The sequence below is a fragment of the Salvelinus namaycush genome, chromosome 28 (assembly GCF_016432855.1).
Source record: "Salvelinus namaycush isolate Seneca chromosome 28, SaNama_1.0, whole genome shotgun sequence".
Taxonomy (NCBI): domain Eukaryota; kingdom Metazoa; phylum Chordata; class Actinopteri; order Salmoniformes; family Salmonidae; genus Salvelinus; species Salvelinus namaycush.
The window spans coordinates 31258925-31277172 of NC_052334.1; the positions used below are offsets into that span (position 1 = coordinate 31258925).

The 18248-nt window shown below is 46.4% G+C and overlaps 1 protein-coding gene across 2 annotated transcripts in view; it reads left to right on the forward strand.

Moving 5' to 3' along the window:
- Positions 1 to 3271, forward strand: part of LOC120023139 (SR-related and CTD-associated factor 8-like) — a 36187-nt gene extending 32916 nt beyond the window's left edge. For both annotated transcript variants that reach the window (XM_038967132.1, XM_038967133.1), the window contains 2 exons: positions 21 to 233; positions 394 to 3271. In XM_038967132.1, coding sequence (XP_038823060.1) covers positions 21 to 233; positions 394 to 2594 — 2414 coding nt within the window. In that variant the 3' untranslated portion in view covers positions 2595 to 3271. The remainder of the gene's footprint in view (positions 1 to 20; positions 234 to 393) is intronic.
- Positions 3272 to 18248: the final 14977 nt, after the last annotated feature.

Consider the following 18248-nt stretch of genomic DNA (forward strand, 5'->3'; position numbering starts at 1 on the left):
GTTCTGTTCCGCTCCTGCAGCTCTAGTGCCGGCCTCCATGTCGCAGGCTCAGGACAGGATGAAGGACTCCCCATACGGAGCTACTATCCCGGGGAGCTTCATGCCCTCTGCCCTCCCTGGACAAGGGGTCTTCAACCAGCTTCAACCCGGAGTCCAGACGCAGCAAGCAGCCAATGACAAGATGGGCCAATCTGCTGACGGCATGGATGCAGCTGCAGAGTTAGTACTGCAAGGTAAAATGATACCAAACAATAACCTAGGGTTTAGGTGAAAGTTTTGACTTTCTTTTGTTTGTTCTTAATGACTTTTGAAAAGCTTCTCACATTCTCAAGACTTCGCTGATAAGACCTGCTTTTTACTGTTAAATAATCTCTTATGTTCCTCTTTCTCTAGGTATGCAGAATGCAATGAGTCGTGGTATGGGTCTTCTGGGGATGCACCCCTCAGCTTCCCTTACCCACCCCCTGCACCAGCAGGGCCTGCCTGGCCAGAGGATGCCTGGGCTGATGCCGCTGGACCTCCGGCCTACTATGCTCCAGGGTGCCGGGGCCCGGTTCCCCCTCCTGATGCAGCAGGGCCTGTCCCAACAGAGCCTCCTGGAAGCATCCCTCCATGCCCAGGCCCGCGCCAGAGCGGCCTCCCAGATGGAACGCTTCAACAGGGCCGAGGAGGCCTTCAACCGGGGGCCCAACCCCCCAAACGAAAGCATGTCCAAGGCTGAGGACGAGCCTTCCTCTGGAGCTGACGATAGCCAGCAGGGGGGGGACCAAGACTACCGCTTCCCTCCGCCCCAGGAGAAGCAGAGCACAGGCCTACTGAGGACCCCTCCCCTGGAGCACAGAGAGTCCATGGGTGGAGGAGCTGGTGGTGGTGGTTTGGGCGGAGGCAGACCTGCCCTGCTCCAGACCCCAGTGAGAGAGCCAGCTAGAGACAGCGTGGCAGGGCGGCTTCAGGCCCTCGCCGGCTTCACCCCCCAGACCCAGAGTCGCTGGGGGCCACTCAGAGGGGACTTTGGTGAGCGTGACATGCGGAGCTCTCCGGCCGCGGGCTTCCAGGAAGCGCGCCCTGGCTCTAACCAAGGGCAGAACTTTCCCAACCGCTTTGAGAACCAGAACCGCGCTGGATCAGCAGGAGGGGTAGGAGGAGGAGTATGTACTGGTGGTGTTGGAGGGGGCCCGGCGTGGAGTCGTGGTGGAGTTGATGCTGCAGCACCGTTCGCTGATGCTGACATGCCCCAGGACTTGGATGAGTGCCGGCGTCCTTGGGACAGGCAGCAACGGGACAGGGACTTTGACTTCAGGAAGGAGATGAATGGCAACCGGCGTGAGAGAGACAGCCGTGAGAAGGAGAGGGAACGCGAGAGAGAAAGGGGCCGTGAGCGTGGTAACCGTGAACGAGAACAGGAGCGTGACCGGGAGAGAGAGCGTGAAAAGGAGAGGGAGAAGGATCGGGAGAGGGAACGTGAGAGGGACCGTAACAAGCGTGGAGCCTGGACACCCCTTCTTCCTCTACCACAACCCCTGCTCCCTACTCCTACCCTGACCCCAACCCTCTCCCTGACCCAAGGCAAACCTCAGGCCCTGCTGCAACTACAGTCCAAGCTTCAACCTAAACCTGGACTCCTAACTAAACCGGGTCTGCTTCAAACTCCAACTCTCCTAACTCGGTCAACATCTCATGTCTCAACCAAGTCTCTTCTTCAAGCCCCATCCCAGTCTCTTCTTCAAGCCCCATCCCAGTCTCTTCTTCAAGCCCCATCCCAGTCTCTTCTTCAAGCCCCATCCCAGTCTCTTCTTCAAGCCCCATCCCAGTCTCTTCTTCAAGCCCCATCCCAGTCTCTTCTTCAAGCCCCAACCCAGTCTCCACCTCTAACCTCTCACCAGTCATCCCAGTCTCCACCTAAAGCTCCACCCCAGTCCACCCAGTTTCCAACTCAAGCCAAGAATGAAGCCCTCCCCGGTCCTGTGCCCCAGGCAGAGTTCCATTCCTCACCCCAGACCCAGTCCTCTCCTCAGAACCAGTTACCACCCCAAAACCAGGCTTCCCTTCAGGCCCAGTCGCGGCACCCTGCCCATTCCCCTTTCCAGACAAAGTCCCCTCCCCAGGGCCAGTCATCATCATGTGCACAGTCACCACCCCAGGCCTTGTCCCCACCACGGGCACAGTCGCCACCCCAGGTGTCCCCACAGGCCCCCCGCACCCCAGAGGAGATCACTGACACCCAGGGGGAGCCAGAGAAACCCCGGTGGGCCAACGAGCCAGAGAAACCTCAGGAAGATCCTGAACCCATGGTAGAACCTCCATCTCGGTGGGTCAATGGAACAGGGTCGAGGATGGACACTGACACAGTGGCTGAGCCCACCACTACCCCGTCCCCCACTCCTGCACTCTCAATGTCACTGGTCCTCACACACAGCCCTGTGGAGCCCCAATGCCTGCCGGAGCCCCTGGACCAGCAGCATCCCTCGCAGCATGTCGCCTCTTGCTCCTCCACAAAGGATGTAGACAATGGACTGAATGAGCCGATGGAGGAAGCTGAGAAACAGCCAGTGGTAGAGAAAACAGACACTGAGGGGACAATCATCACTCAGTAGGTAAAGATAATTTTGTAAAGTTGTCTCTTCTCTGTACTCATGTCAGCGACCCAATGGACCCTGGGTAGTATTTCACATAATATTGTCTGATAACCTAACAATTGATTTTATCTCTCACATAACGTGTACTTCAATAGATGGCTCGCTAGCTGATTAAATGGTAGGTGGTTTTTTTTTTTAAATTTTTTTTTAGTTATGCCTCCCTCACGATTTTAAGCAAGGTGAACTTTTAATGAAAATTGCTTGCCAAAATGTTTGAATTGTAAATGAGAAAAAGAGCGTTGACCTTCCTATGGAAGAGTGTACGGATCCTGGCTGTTTCCAATGGATTAAATCCAGATGAGGGAATATTTGAAAACAGCTGTCGCTGGCCTGTTTTGTCTCTTCTTTTAAATTATGCTGCAGCAACGTTTTAAATGAATGCCTTTGTGGTGTCCTATATGCTTCTTGTCTATAAGCAGAATATAGCCTACGTACAGTGAGAACAGTACAATTGCTTCTAAAAAGGAACATCCTAAAAGATTAAAAACATGACCTGTTATCCCTAAAATAAATGTCTGTGATTTGTGCATCATAATGCAGTGATTCAAAGGACAAAGTAAAAACGTAACACAATAAGAGGGTGGATGTTGGGTGCATTCTGTTTTAGTTTGAAATAAACATGCTTTGTTTGTTAACATGCTTTAGGACTGTATTTTCTGACCCAGGACCAGTGGAGTTATGTTTTACACAGACGCTACATGCATTTTGCGGTGGTGTGACATACAAACAGCTGTGTCACTGCAGTAGTTAAGCCATTGACTTGATGTTGTCGTACCCCATTAAGTCAGGCAGGATGTCAGGCACGTGCCAGTGCTTTGACATCAATCTATTCTATCTACACCGCTCTTTAGTTTGTTGTTTGCGACCATGGATTCATTTGTTTATGACTTAGTTTCTGCTCATTCTGTACTTTCCTATGCTTTTGTTGGGTGGGTGACTATTCGGGATCGGATCGTGCCTTTTTGAATTGATTATTGTTCAGCATGATGCCTCCAAATACACCACACTGTGCTCAAAGTGCTGCTTTGATTTTCCTGAGACTGTACAGCCCCTCAGGGAGACGGCAGTCTGTCCAGCAAGCTGGTAACACAGACAATTATCTCCCTTGTCTGTCTGTGTGATCATAGCTGGCCAGTCTATACAGCGCTTAGCCTGTGTGTAGGGGGAACCAACCAGTCTGTTTACTCCATAGCTGTGTGCATGCAGGCCTGTAGCCATTTATTCTTCTTTGTCTTGTTCTCCATACTACTTCAGTGCATTTCTGTTGAGACTTACTATACTACCAGGAACGTTTCAGTAGTCTGGATTTCTCAGACAAGCAAATGTTATAACAGAGTTGTGAAGTTGAATAAAGTGTAAGGTACATCAGCATATTTTTTTTTCTTCTTATTGTCATAAATCCTAATCGGGACCAAGTTAGAGACCAGGGACCTCGTTCCACACACCATCATTTTTGTGTTTGACAAGATCAGCTTTACCTCACAGCGCTCTGAGTATTTTCTCTTTCATGAGATACAGACATTTGCTTTGCATCATCTGTGGTTTTGTTACTTTTTTGTGTAAAAAATATCTTTCATATTCAGTAGGCTTTAGATTCTTTGTTTTTGTTTATTTAGCTAGTTTTTGGGATCAAGAAGTGATTAACATCAATACAATACATTACATTTACATTTCATAATAGAAAAGATAATTGATTTTAAAGGGATACTTCACAGTTTTGGCAATGAGGCCCTTTATGTACTTCCCCGGAGTCAAGATAAACTTGTGGATATCTGTATAAGATACCCATAGACTTCCATTCATTGCGCTAACGCTAGTTAGTATTTGCGCAACTTCCTTCAAACCACACATAGAGACAAATATGGTATCCATAAGTTTATCTGACTCTGGGGAAATAGATAAAGGGCCTCATTGCCAAAATAGTGAAGGATCTCTTTAAGGAATATAAAAAATATATATATTCCATTGTTCACCCCTTCCAAATTTCATTTAAATGGTTCTTCTCCCTTTTAGTTCCATTTGAACTTGCCTCCCAGTCAATGTCTCCGACTCCTTCTGGGTCCCCGTTGGGAGGACTATTCACCTATGTTAACCTCGCTCTCAGGAAGAAAAGAGTTGCTGGTGTACTCACTATAGGAAGCGATTTCGAAATAGTCTCCCCCTGTGCTCTCACGCTCCTTCTCGTTCGATGACTGACTGGTCTCTCTCCGATTGCTTGTCTTTGAGCTTCTGCTGCTTGCGTTCCTGTCCTGCTGGCTCTTCGCTGGAAGCTGCCTGTCTTCTCTCCGTCGGGTGGGCTATAGATGGTTCTACTTGGTCTCCCTCTTCCCTTCTCCCTATGTGCATAGGACTGTGCAATCGAAGGAGGAGTGGCCGTTTTTATCACAGTGTCCATTTGCTGGTGTTACATTCTCTGGCCTTGTGGTCAAGGGATCCACAGCTCCAGGACTTGATGGTTGTGCATTATTTGGCTTGATGGTCAGCAATGTTACTGATGAAGCAACATAGGAGCTGTCCGGGGTAGAAAACCCTACCACCGTAGGGCCCCAAGCCGATTGTGTTCGGCACCTCTTACAGCTCTCCCGTCCTTGCCCTCTTCAACTTCACCCTGTGTTTCTCACGCCCTACCAGAATACATACTTATCTACGGGCTTCACGCCTGGCTTTAGAATGGTGCAGAATCTCTCAAAGTGGTCAACGTCTTTGTCAGTCACTCTTCCCATCCAGAACTTATTCTAATCCATGTTCATTGAAGATTCCACCTGCCAGTGCTTCCACTTCTCATCATGTGACTTGGTTGCTTAGACTTCCAGAAAGTGGCGCAAAGGTGTCTCTGCATTGACAACTAGCTCATGTTCCTTCCTATTAGGTAAGGCTGTGAAATTATAGATGTCACTGGCATTAATCCAATGACACTGAAATAAAAGCTTATCCCCTGCATATTCTCTACTGGGAGCCTCACTTTCTCCCACATATCACCCGGGCCCAGAGCTGGGAGCCATGATGGTAAGGCTTAAGTTGGCTGATCACTCTGGGAGATGGGGAGGGTGGACCACAGCTTACTGTCTGCATCCTGCGATTGTGTGTTCACTCGTTGAGTTCAAGTGAACACACCATTACACCCCCTGGCATTCAACCTCTCTGGCCTATAAATCAGGCTAGAGGTGCGATGGACAGTTGGAACACAGAAGACAGCCCACCACTAGAGACATATCTGAACCCTTAATTCTCCTTTGGGAACCTACTCATACTTTCCTAATCATACCTTTCTAAGGATAACTCCCGCCTTAGTACGTTGTAATAAAGGTACGTTACCGCCTGTGAGAGTCATCAGCCATTCGTTTTCTTTATATATTCAATCGAGTTTAGAACATGTTTTCATGGCTGACATTTTGAAATTCAATAGGCCCAACCAAGGACCTTGTCAATTCCACACTGTACATCATGTCTCCGTACTTACGGTCAAATGTTTCAGCTGTGAGGCAATATACTGACCTAGCACTCTCCACTGCACATTACATACGTAGTGCAAAAAGTCTTATTGCCATGGCAGAGGATTGTTCCTCAGAAGATAAGCATAAACCAGCCATCTGGTGCTTGCTGTTGCCATACGGCCGCATAGCAGAACAAAAAGAGAGGAGGAGGGATAGGCTAGAGAGAATGGGGGATGGGGGGGGTTGCCGGCCGCATCTCCTCCAGCCCACTGCGATGCCAGAAAGGCGCTCTGTGCCTGGCTGGGGGAAGTGCTTAGTCAGCAGAGCTCTCTCTGTCTGTGAACACATCTCCCCCTGTTTAACGGCAGGAAATAACATCCTTTATTGACTATAGTTAGCTTGTAGTGCTAACCAGATACATGCTAGTCATATTCTGTCTCATCACTGATATATATATATATATATATATATATACATACATATATATACATATAGGTCTAGTATACATTCCCTACCAACTGAGCCACGGTCCTGTGTGGCTGTTGGTAGAGCATGGCACTTGCAACGCCAGGGTTGTGGGTTCGATTCCCACGGGGGACCAGTACAAATTCATTTGAAAATGTATTCACTCATTACTGTAAGTCGCTCTGGATAAGAGCGTCTGCCAAATGACTCAAATGTAAAAATGTATAGCAGCCAAGTTAAAAGAGCAGCCCTTTGCTACTCGCAGTGTATCTCGATGCAGCATACAACCTACTACAGTAGTTGTTCTACCTCCGACTCAGTCAGTCAATGCAGATGAATTATGGAATCATGACCAGGGCTTGTCCTCTCATTCAAGAGGCTTGCCCCTGAGTTGCAAAGATGAAATCTGTACAGAGTCATAGAGTACTAAATCCTTCCTCCCACCACCTACTGTACCCCTCCAGGCAGTCTGGTCAGTTCACTACTTACTTCCCAGCAGGAGACAAGCAGGCTGAGACCCAGTAAACCAACATCTGGCCTCAGGGGTGGAGGAGAGGAGGCTGCAGTGCACACACAGAAAGCAGGGCTATTAGTTAACATGTTTAATTGGTAGCACTGACTTAAAGTTAGGAGCACCAGAAACAATCGTTTTAATTGATTGATGCTATGAATTCTAGCTACTTCTGAAGTACATGTTGTGCCTATTTTGAGCCGGATCCTGCTGGAACAAGATTCGGTACCTCTGTTTTGGACTGCTACGTTCCGGAACCTATTTGCCAGGATTCGGTACCTTTCGTGGCATGAACAATAAAAAAAGAGTTAAATCAGATTTGACTCTTCTTAATTCTTCTGCGATGGAAACACGTAGTGGTGAGATTCTGTAAGGCTAATGTTTCAGCCTATTAATGATAAATGTTAAATAGAGGCTATTACTATATAAAATAAAAAATCACTATTGTAGGCCAACTAATCTGTAAGTACAATCAATGAACCAACAGCATTGCGCTACGGTGTTCTCTCCCAGCCTCATGGATAGAACGTTTATTGTAGAATAAGCTACCCCAGTCCATACAGTATGCATAATAATACATTACACACTGAAAGGTGATTTACTAGTTGGTAAACATTTTCATTTGACCAAATAAATCAAATCAAATGTTATTTGTCACATGCGCCGAATACAACTGGTGTAGACTTAACCGTGAAATGCTTACTTACAAACCCTAAACCAACAATGCAGTTTTAAGAAAATATTAAATATATGGTATTTTTGTTTTTCTGCCGCGCTAAATATTCGGAAGGCTATGTACAGTGCATTGGGAAAGTATTCAGACCAGGTGACTTTTTCAACATTTTGCTACGTCACAGCCTTATTCTAAAATTGATTAAATACTTTTCCCCCCTCATCAATCTACACACAATACCCCAGAATCACAAAAAAAACAGGTTTTTAGAAATGTTTGCTAATTTATAAAAAATAAAAACAGACAAGTATTCAAACACTTTGCGATGAGACTCAAAATTGAGCTCCGGTGCATCCTGTTTCCATTGATCATCCTTGAGATAATTCTATAACTTGATTGGAGTCCACCTGTGGTAAATTCAATTGATTGGACATGATTTGGAAAGACACACACCTGTTTATATAAGGTTCCACAGTTGACAGTGCATATCAGTGCAAAAACCAAGCCTTTAAGTCGAAGGAATTGTCCGTAGAGCTCCAAGACAGAATTGTGTCGAGGCACAGATCTGGGGAAGGGTACCAAAAAATGTCTGCAGCATTGAAGGTCCCAAGAACAGTTGCCTCCATCATTCTTAAATGGAAGAAGCTAAACTGAGCAATCAGGGGAGAAGGGCGTTGGTCAGGGAGGTGACCAAGAACCAGATGGTCACTCTGACCGAGCTCCAGAGTTTCTCTGTGGAGATGGGAGAACCTTCCAGAATGACAACCATCTCTGTAGCACTCCATAAATCAGGCCTTTATGGTAGAGTGGCCAGATGGAAGCCACTCCTCAGTAAAAGTCACATGACAGCCCGCTTGGAGTTTGCCAAAAGGCCCCTAAAGGACCATGAGACCAGGTTCTCTGGTCTGATGAAACCAACCATCACATCTGGAGGAAACCTGGCACCATCCCTACAGCGAAGCATGGTGGTGGCAGCATCATGCTGTGGGTATGGTTTTTAGTGGCAGGGACTGGGAGACTAGTCAGGATCGAGGGAAAGATGAACAGAGCCAAGTACAGAGAAATCCTTGATGAAAACCTGCTCAGGACCTCCGACTGGGGAAAGGTTTCACCTTCCAACAGGACAATGACCCTAAGCACACAGCCAAGACAACATAGGAGTGGCTTAGGGACAAGTCTCTGAATGTCATTGAGTGGCCCAGCCAGAGCCCGGACTTGAACCTGATCGAACATATCTGAAGAGACCTGAAAATAGCTGTGCAGCGACACTCCCCATTCAACCTGACAGAGCTTGAGAGGATCTGCAGAGAGGAATGGAAGAAACTCCCCAAATACAGGTGTGCCAAGCTTGTAACGACAAGCCCAAAAAGACTCGAGGCTGTAATCTCTGCCTAAGGTGCTTCAACAAAGTACTGAGTAAAGGGTCTGAATACTTATGTAAAAGTGATATTTCAGTTTTTTATAAATTTGCAACAATGTCTAAACCGGTTGTTGCTTTGTCCTTATGGGGTATTGTGTGTAGATTGATGAGGGGGAAAAAACGATTTAATCCCTTTTAGAATAAGGCTGTAACGTAACAGAATTTGGAAAAAGTCAAGGGGTCTGAATACTTACCGAATGCACTGTAAGCTATTGTTTAAATTCAGGCTTTCTTTGGGGGTTTGGGCACTAATATGCATGTGCATCAAATGCTTTGAATTAATCAGCACCTTTAGAAAGCACTGTCCATTTCAGCACCATAGTAGCCTAACCTATTTGATTTGTCCAATCCACTGCATTCCGGTACCTCTGAGCCTCCTTCCCCCCAGGTCCTATCTTTTGAACTGTTTGGGCTGGGAAAAAGCCGTTTTTGCTTTAGTAATGGTGCAACCATGACTAACTGATCTGCGCTCACTTTTTTTCTCTCTGGCACTCGGAAACAACTGTACAGGGAAGCCTAATCATTACATCAATTATCAGGGGGGGGGGTCTTACAGCAAGATATTTAGGAGCATATGTGACCAGAATGGTTGGACTTTAGAGCCCTGCACACAAACACACACAGTAATACACACATGCATGCACACAAACACAGGCCTAAACACACAGAGCCAGCCAGCCCTCCCATCACACTGCAATAAAAGTTTAACATCTATGGGAACTCACACTCTATAACAGTATTAACAGATTCTGGTAGTGCGGTGGAAAATGGCAGCCCTCATCATGGAATTCAGTTTCAGTGTCCCTCTGGAATCACTGGCATTCACAGATGGCCTAACTAATAAAACACAGCGATTTGAAGGTCATCTCAAACATCGGGAACTAAGATGTTTTGTCTTTTTCTGAAGTGTAACCAACACAGCCGAAGGTGTTAATGATATAGGCCTACTGGTTCCCAAGCCCTCCTTTACCATGTGATTAAGGGCTCTATCTTCACACTAGATGAGAGGAGGAGGGAGATCAGCATGGTGTCTGTAAATAAGAACGTAGCGTGGGAAGGTATGAATATACTTTTCCATGCTATGTCAAGCCTCAGACAGTCCTTGATTACCACCCCCACAGTATATTAGAGCCTGTTTCTGCCCAGAGCCATAGACCGCTCATTTTACTGGAATCCTATGAAGCTCCAGTGCCAACCAGCCAGGGTGTCTGGTCTGTGCCAAGTGGGTTCATGCCACACACAACCCCCACACAGGCCCAGAGGGGCACAGCAGAGGCTGACCTCTGCCAGGCTGGAGTACCCAGCGGGGGAGGCTAGCACCAGAATGAAAAGGAGTGGAACAGAACTCATTCCTTCCCTAGCTGGCAGTGGTACCCAGGTGGAGGTGATTATCTGTTGGGTTAGATTAAGGCAGAGAAGTTTCCTGTTGTGAGGATCTTCATTAGTCTTTGGAACACACAGACTGCAGTAGGTTGTTTTGCAAAGAGTTTTTTTTAAACTTTTGCACGAGGAGGAATCACCTTATCTCCTCTTCACAATCTCTTCATAATTCCATCTCGGTTCCAGAGATCTACAAATACTATTTCTTCCTGTTTTCGCTGTACTAATGAGCATATGACGTCTACGGTACAGGAGTATGAGGACCTTGGATTGTGAACCCAGTTTTTGTGATTTGTAGTGTTGAAGACAGTGTAGGTGCACTAGTTGTCCATCAGGGGTCAGTGTGGAGCTACTGCAGTCACAGATCTACCGGTATGTGGCCTTTTTGTTCTTCAGTCGTGACTTGTGTGTGACAGACAGACAGTGTTGGAAATCTGCAATGCTCACCTCTTATACAGATTGTACTGGTTTAATAGGGAGAATCTCGATTCCTCGCTTCCTTTCTCCTTGCCGCCCAGACAATCTTTACTGAAATCAGCCTGCATATCTGTAGCTGCCTCAGTGCTACAGGGGAGTGTATCAGAGAGAGAGAGAGAGAGCAGATGAGTCCACTGAGGGCCATCGGTTGGTCGGTGGAATCCCTATCTGAGCTCAGAGGCTGGCAGAGTAATTATTCCCTCTATGGGACTCAGTATAACTGCTGTCTCCAGGAGGACTTGGATAGGGTCTCTTATCACACACAGCAGGCTGGCTAGGGCCCCACCCCACGGCCCACAGAGCCATCCGCACCTCACCTTACTCAGAGTTAAAGCCTAGTCAAAGATTCACCTACCGCAATATATATCTGGGATGGCAAATTAACAGACAAAAGGAGGAAGGTCTTTGAGTCGAGACGGTAAAGAACATGTATCTTATCTAATTAGTATGGGTATAGTATAGGAGAACACTCATTTAAATGAAGAGGGCTCGAATCGTACATTCAGAAGTACACAGTGAATAAGTTGAGCAGCAGTTTGATATTGCTCTGAGTGTCCTAGAGGTGTTCAGCTACTCTTGGAAAATGGAAGTTCAATAAAACTCCCTCATTCCCCTATCTAATGTGAGATTGCGGAAATATCAGTGAACACTTGTATCTCAGCTATTTGCATACGACCTTGTCCTCTGTATGCCAGACAGATACAGAGAGGTGACATTGTCAGGGATGGTTGGCTTCTCCAATACCAGTTAGGCTGTCCGTCTTATTAGTAAACCACCTCTCGGTGATCCTGTCCTTTGTCTGTTTCAGACAGGCAGGTCTTAGGGAGAGGCTGGGGTTAGAGTTCATTGTTCATCACCCCTCTGAGAGTCCAGCAGGTTCAGGGTGGAAGGGCAGAGGACTCTGGGAAAGGAGCAGGGAGGTGACCGCAGTCAAGGAGACGAGCTAAACACTCCCAATCTTTGAGTCCTCCCCCCTCTCTCTCTCTATCATATCTCTCTGCAGGCACAGGGGTAGGGAGTTTATTAAACGTGCTCCGAGAGCGAGAGAGAGGGAATGAGAGAAAGACGGGAGCGAGGGATGGAGAGAGGTGGGAAGATGCTGAGTAAGCAAGTGCTCAACAGCGCAGTACAGGAGGATTGAAAATTGGGAATTTCTAAACCTCAAATGTTGCATGGCAAGACTGACAGAGGGATTGACGAGCCACAGGACATTTGTGTCAGTCCTGCACGTATCCAACAAAGGACCTCAGAACACCAAGAGTCTGTCAGGGTTTTTGAAGGAGCAGTCTGTAAAAGCTGATTGTTATACTCTCTGACTAACAGTGCCTCAGGACATGCCACCTGGTTCAGCAGCCTCTGAGCATAACGTTTTGTTGTTTCCATTAGGGAATGGCTGTGAGAGCCCCGTCAGAGGCTGTCCCTTTCCCCTCACTGCGTTCACATAAAACACAACTGGTGATTAGCCCTGGAGGCGTGCTCGTTTTGCTGTTTGTTTATAAGGGGCGGTGCAAATTGCCTCGTGGGAATGGGACTTCACTCAGCATAAACACACTCTTAGAAACGTCAACATCAACGACCTCTGAGTCGTTTTGATTCATAAAAATATTGAGGTTACTGATGCAAAATCTAATTATTTATACTCAATTCCAGGTTCTAAGTTGAAAATCATTATCTTTGCATGTTGTGCAATTGGTTCAAACAGGAAAATACTTTTTTTGCTCAGTACTCCAGAAAGGATGGAGCCCACAGCCAACTCGGTCTGATTTGGGAACCCTGCATGTCAGTGTGTAGACGTCTTCAGGAGAAACGCCTGCCTTGTGATCCAATCAATTAAAGCCATATCTCAATCTCAGTGCCCGTGCTCGCATGAAGCAGGAAATCCAATGTCGTGCTCACGAGTTAACCCCATGTGGAGTGCTTCAATCCACGTCCCCCTGCTGTGGCGTGCTCCAATCTGCTGTGTGTGGCTTGTCAATATTGCCCATGAGGGTTCCTCTACCCCACTGATGGGGATGAAACATGAATGATTATGTTTCATAATGGCCAGCGGGCATCTGGGGTCCCCTGGAAACCCTTTCCCCCTCCAGATTTAATCGGATTGGGCTTCCTTCTCCCTCCTTCACACTGATTTAGTATCCATTTCCAATGAGCTCTGAGACTGGGAGTGCTGGAAATGGAAATGGCCGTCGTCCGTTAACGAGGCCTCAGAAATGTATCCACTCATCCGCTAAATAGAGGAGCTTCCCTGGTTCCATCCTCTCTGAGGACTGGGGTTTACATCTCTGAGGGGCTGAGGAATCAACATCCTCTGGGATGACATCTGTGACGGTCAGGGCCCGTGGCTGGTATTGTGACAGGAAGGAACAGGGTAGAGCAGATGCCATTAACGTAAGCCAGAGACTGACAAGCCAGAGAAGAAAGTCTGTCCTAGAGAGTATGGAGGATTGAAAAACATGTATTTTCACACTCCTGCATTCTCCCCTCCTCTCAGCCTTACTCCATCCCCAGGGGGATTTTCTCCCATCATGCACTATATATGTGGAAAACTATGCACGTTCCACCCCGGCAAATGAGATGACAGATGAGTAATGGGATGGCATATTAGAGTAGTGCTGATGCTGCATAGTGCCTCCTCTCCCCTTCTCAACAGGTCAATTTATGACCAGACGCTCCTTGTCCCAGTCAGGTGGCCTGACAACAGGGACTTTCTCTGCGTGGGCTGCCTAGTGTATCGATCGGGACGAGGAGGGAGGTGGTATTGGAGAGGGGCGGGGGTTAACTTATGCATGAATAAACAGGTTTCTGCCCGGGCGTCTGTCTGCCGGCTGCACCCCTCCTTACACCCTCACCCCATTCCCTGGAGAGGCTGGCGAAAATGAGAAACATGAACCTGGCACACGCCATCCGAGAGCTGGCCTCCAATAAGAGTAACTGTGAGGGGGGCAGAAAGGAGAGCAGGTCAGGCCTGGCTGTGAGAGGCTGGGAAGGAAGAGTAGACATTTGTCAAGCTGCTAGGGCCAATGCTACTGGAAGGGAAAGTTCTGTGCCAGATGAGGGAAAGGGATGCAATAGGTTACTGCAGTGGCCATAAAATACACAGGTTGTCCTGCTATCTCTTCTACATGCATGCACAGAAGCATACACACATGTGCAAACTCAACACGCACCCAGATAACCACACACACACACACACAGGGTTGGAGGGAGTATCCCACACAGTGGTAGCCGCAGACCCTCGCTGCTATTATTGGCTGTCGGTCAGAGGATAGGAGAGTGGTCGCGCCCTTTGCCCTTCTCAAGGAGACTTAAGCGCCAGACACACTCTCTTATCATCTGACTGAGTCAGACAGCCCAACGTAGCCCAGCGCAGCAGCTCCACCACTGGGAAGATTCGTGGATTTCACAGCCTGAATGAAAACATTTCCGAGCCTCGTGTAGCACGTTCATTATCTATTAATAGCATAATAAATAAGTACGAATTGGTATGAAGACACAGTTGTATTGGGTTTAAACACCTTTTAAAATAAGCCTGTAATTATCTAAATTGTTGTTTTCTGTACCGGATGCAGCTGAACCTGTTGGTGTTTAAGTTTTTTTGGACTGTAAACACAGTTGCCATGGACACCTCCGCAATGCCTATAAACATGCAGGCTGGAGACGGGCTAGCCCGGCTCAGACCGTTTTAGCGACCTGCTGGTGCCATATTAACAACTAGCTCCTCCTGGTCAGTCAGTCATTTCCTATGTCTGTGAGGTGATCGGTCTCCGTGACAGACAGGCATGTGGAGGTTGTCATTACTCACTGTTTTCCATCGCCTCTGATTCTGAATTCACTTTCCATTCTTGGAGAGGATTTGGTGCATTCTTCATTAGTGAAAGGGAAATTAACGGCCACAGCGCATGACTTTAATAACGTAACTTAGCAGGCCTCTGCTCTACTCATTTTGTATGGGTGTGAAAGTAGTGCTTAGCAGGAACTCTGGGTAATGGGGGTGTGGAGTGTTACCTTACACCAACAAAACATACTGTCATAAAACGGAAGTCATAATTCTATCAATACAGCACTTTACATACGCCCATTTCTTTTGTTTAGTCACTCAAATAACTATCCAGTTGAAATGCTCTATTTACGTCATACATATTTTCCTTCTTTTGTGCAAATCACTATCTTGGCTGTTTTTCATTTTCAAACCTAATAGCCTTTTTAAGGTAGTTATTAGTTATTTTTAGGTTGTTGCTGGTCTTACTGCGTTAGAGTAGGGCATAATTGTGCCAATGCCTGATATGTTAAATCATATTAAGCTCCTAAGTGGTTCATGGAATTTAGCTCATTGGAATCAGGCTTGTCCAATTCTGACATAACGTAACCTCAGTTCCCGATCACTGTTTATTTGCTCTTTATTTCTTGTTGACTGTAAGCTATGAATATTCTACTAACCCAATATTGGCTATTTGTCTATAGAGACACTGTATAAGTGTACCAGACTTGTTACACTAGCCCCTTATGGACTCCTGTGAACTAATAAACTATTGGGTTCATACAATGAGTCATGGAACTACAAGTAGGTTAACATGATAAACTAGTCATTTCAACTCTCAAGCTATCACCGACACACCTCTAAGACACCAGCTATTTAAAAGGCTTCAAATTATTTAGCTTTCATTGAAGTAACATTCTCTGGGCTCTGCAGTCTCTTTCTGAATCACAAATGGCCCTTATTTCAAGACGGAAGACTTTCTCATGCGAAATGTTATATTTGGATGTCTACATGCCTCTGTGAAGCTACAGTGTTAATGTTGACTTCTATATTAGCTGAGAGGGAATCAGAAAGGCCACTACTGTACATGGTCTTCAGGACATTTTTAGATTACTGAGTGATGTCATGGCCACACATCATGCTGACCACCAAACGTTATTTTATTTTCCCATTTTTGGACATGTCTGACCTGCTACTGTGTGCCACTGCCAGACTGTAATGGTTTAACGGCAAGACCAACAGCAGTTTTCCGACGGGCAATTTCCAAGCGCGTCAGTGGCAAAGTCATGTACTATAGGTTTCCTGTAATATTGCACTGAAACAGCAGGGGACCTCTACTACAAACGTTCCCTCTACAGACAATATCATACGTTTATAATGTAGTGGGCTTTGAGATCTCGACACAAGCCGCAAGGGTTACATTACAACTTGAGCTTCTCATAAATAACTCAAACCTCCCACATATCTTCCATTGACACAAATGCATGACTTGCGGTGCGAGGGTATCCCTAGTCAGATCACGGGCTCCAAGCCTGTAGTGTGCCTCAGGTCAATAGGTCACCTCATTCCCATCAAACCTAAAAATACCACTACTGTATCTGCATCAGTAACGTGACGTGTGGTTTTGTGACACTAGGGGAACAGTCACAATCGTTCATTCTCTCTCGCTATCTATCGCTCTGTCTCGGTCTCTCCTGTGTTTTAGTTCCCACAACATGAGCACAGGGTATCCGTGACATGACCACGTCCTCTCTCCCCGTCTCTCTCAGTAGTGACACGGTGATGACTACAGTACAGTTATATCACCCGTGAGAGCCAGGCCCATCAGGTCTCGGGGTTTCCTGTTCACACTCATCCTGCTTATTGCGTATTTTTGTTGTTTTAAATGTGTATGTTGTATCTGGATGTGTATTGTGTACACAGGGCTTACCTGGAAAGAGGCCCTCGGGCTCTGTGTTGACTCCCAGTTCAAATAAAGGTTAAATCCATACAGTTTGATATGTCAGCCCTGACAGCATCCAAACACAATGAGGGATGTCACTTACAAGGAAATCTACCACAGATACTGTCCTACACCTTTTGACTGTCCTGTACTTGGATGTCACTGTTGATGAGCTGTTTTGATGCTCTTCTCTATTTGTCACCATTGATTCCTTGTTAGTTGGCACATTAGGAGACTGTATGCTCTATTACTGGGACTGCATTTAAGACCTGTCTTGGTCAATTACATGTAAAAGGCATTTCAAAGGGGTTGGCTTTTACACCACACCCCTGGGTGCGTTCACAGACTTTGTACTGTTGTAGTCTATGCAGAGATTCCTAGCTATGTCATTTGTAGTATACCGCAGATGCACAGAGGTTGTATATAGAAGGGGCTTTTTCTACAGAATGCTCCATTTAGAAACAGGACCCAGGCAACCAGTTGTTTTTGGGTGTGGTGAGTGACTTGTGTCTGATTACAGTCATACAGTTGACTCACTCACACACCAGACCTGGGTTCAAATACTATTTCTGGTATTTCAATTAATTGAATGCATTTCAAAACAAGTATTCAGATAAACTATATTTGAAAGAAACGAGTTGTTGAATGTGAATACTTGGAAAGTATTTGAAAATACTAAAATATATGGACTCAAATACACTCCCATGCATTTAACCCAGGTATTTGAAATACATATTTGGAAAATACTTTCAAAAACAAATTGGTTGACAAATTGGTTTTTACAAAAAAAAAATACTTTGGGCTGTGTATTAAAAAATACTCAAATACACAGAAAAGGGTATTTAAACAACAAATACACATTTTAACCCACAAAGACTGCATCATCAGACAAAGCCCACTCATTTTCCCCAGCTACCCTATTATATACCACATGATAAATTACCATGGCAATTACAGACAGTGAACAGCCCAACTACGGTCTAGTAGTGGGTAATAATGACTGGATCACACTGTACAATAGCCACCGGCGAGAAAGGAAGGGTGAGAAAATCACTTAGCAGGGGGCTGCTCCCCCCTGACGACCCTATTACAGCAGCCATAATTGGAGATTAAACTAGTGCCGGAAGTGAATGGTGGGACTGGACGTCCTGTGCCGGTGTCGTTCTCAAGTCTCAGCCTGAATTCAAACAGGGAAGGTTGATAGCTGGGCAGGGTAGACAGAGGTGTGTGCCTGTGTGTGTAGGGAGAGTGCTAACTGTCTAGCTGGCCTGGACTGGGGCATGCCCAGGCTAAACCTTGTCCAGACCAGGACAGTGTTACTGTCTGGGGACAGAGAAAGGGCCTGATAGGAGACAGGATGTCCGTCAGTGCCTATTAGAGGTAATGAGATGCAGGGTGACTGTGAGCAGCCAGGAGCTCTCCTGAAAGCTGCCAGACGACAGCAGACAAAGGCTCTGCATGTCACTGTCCAGAATGGAACGGATTACAGGACATTACACATATGGGGATCTGTGTCACATCAATTGTTTAACTTATTATAACATCCATTATCT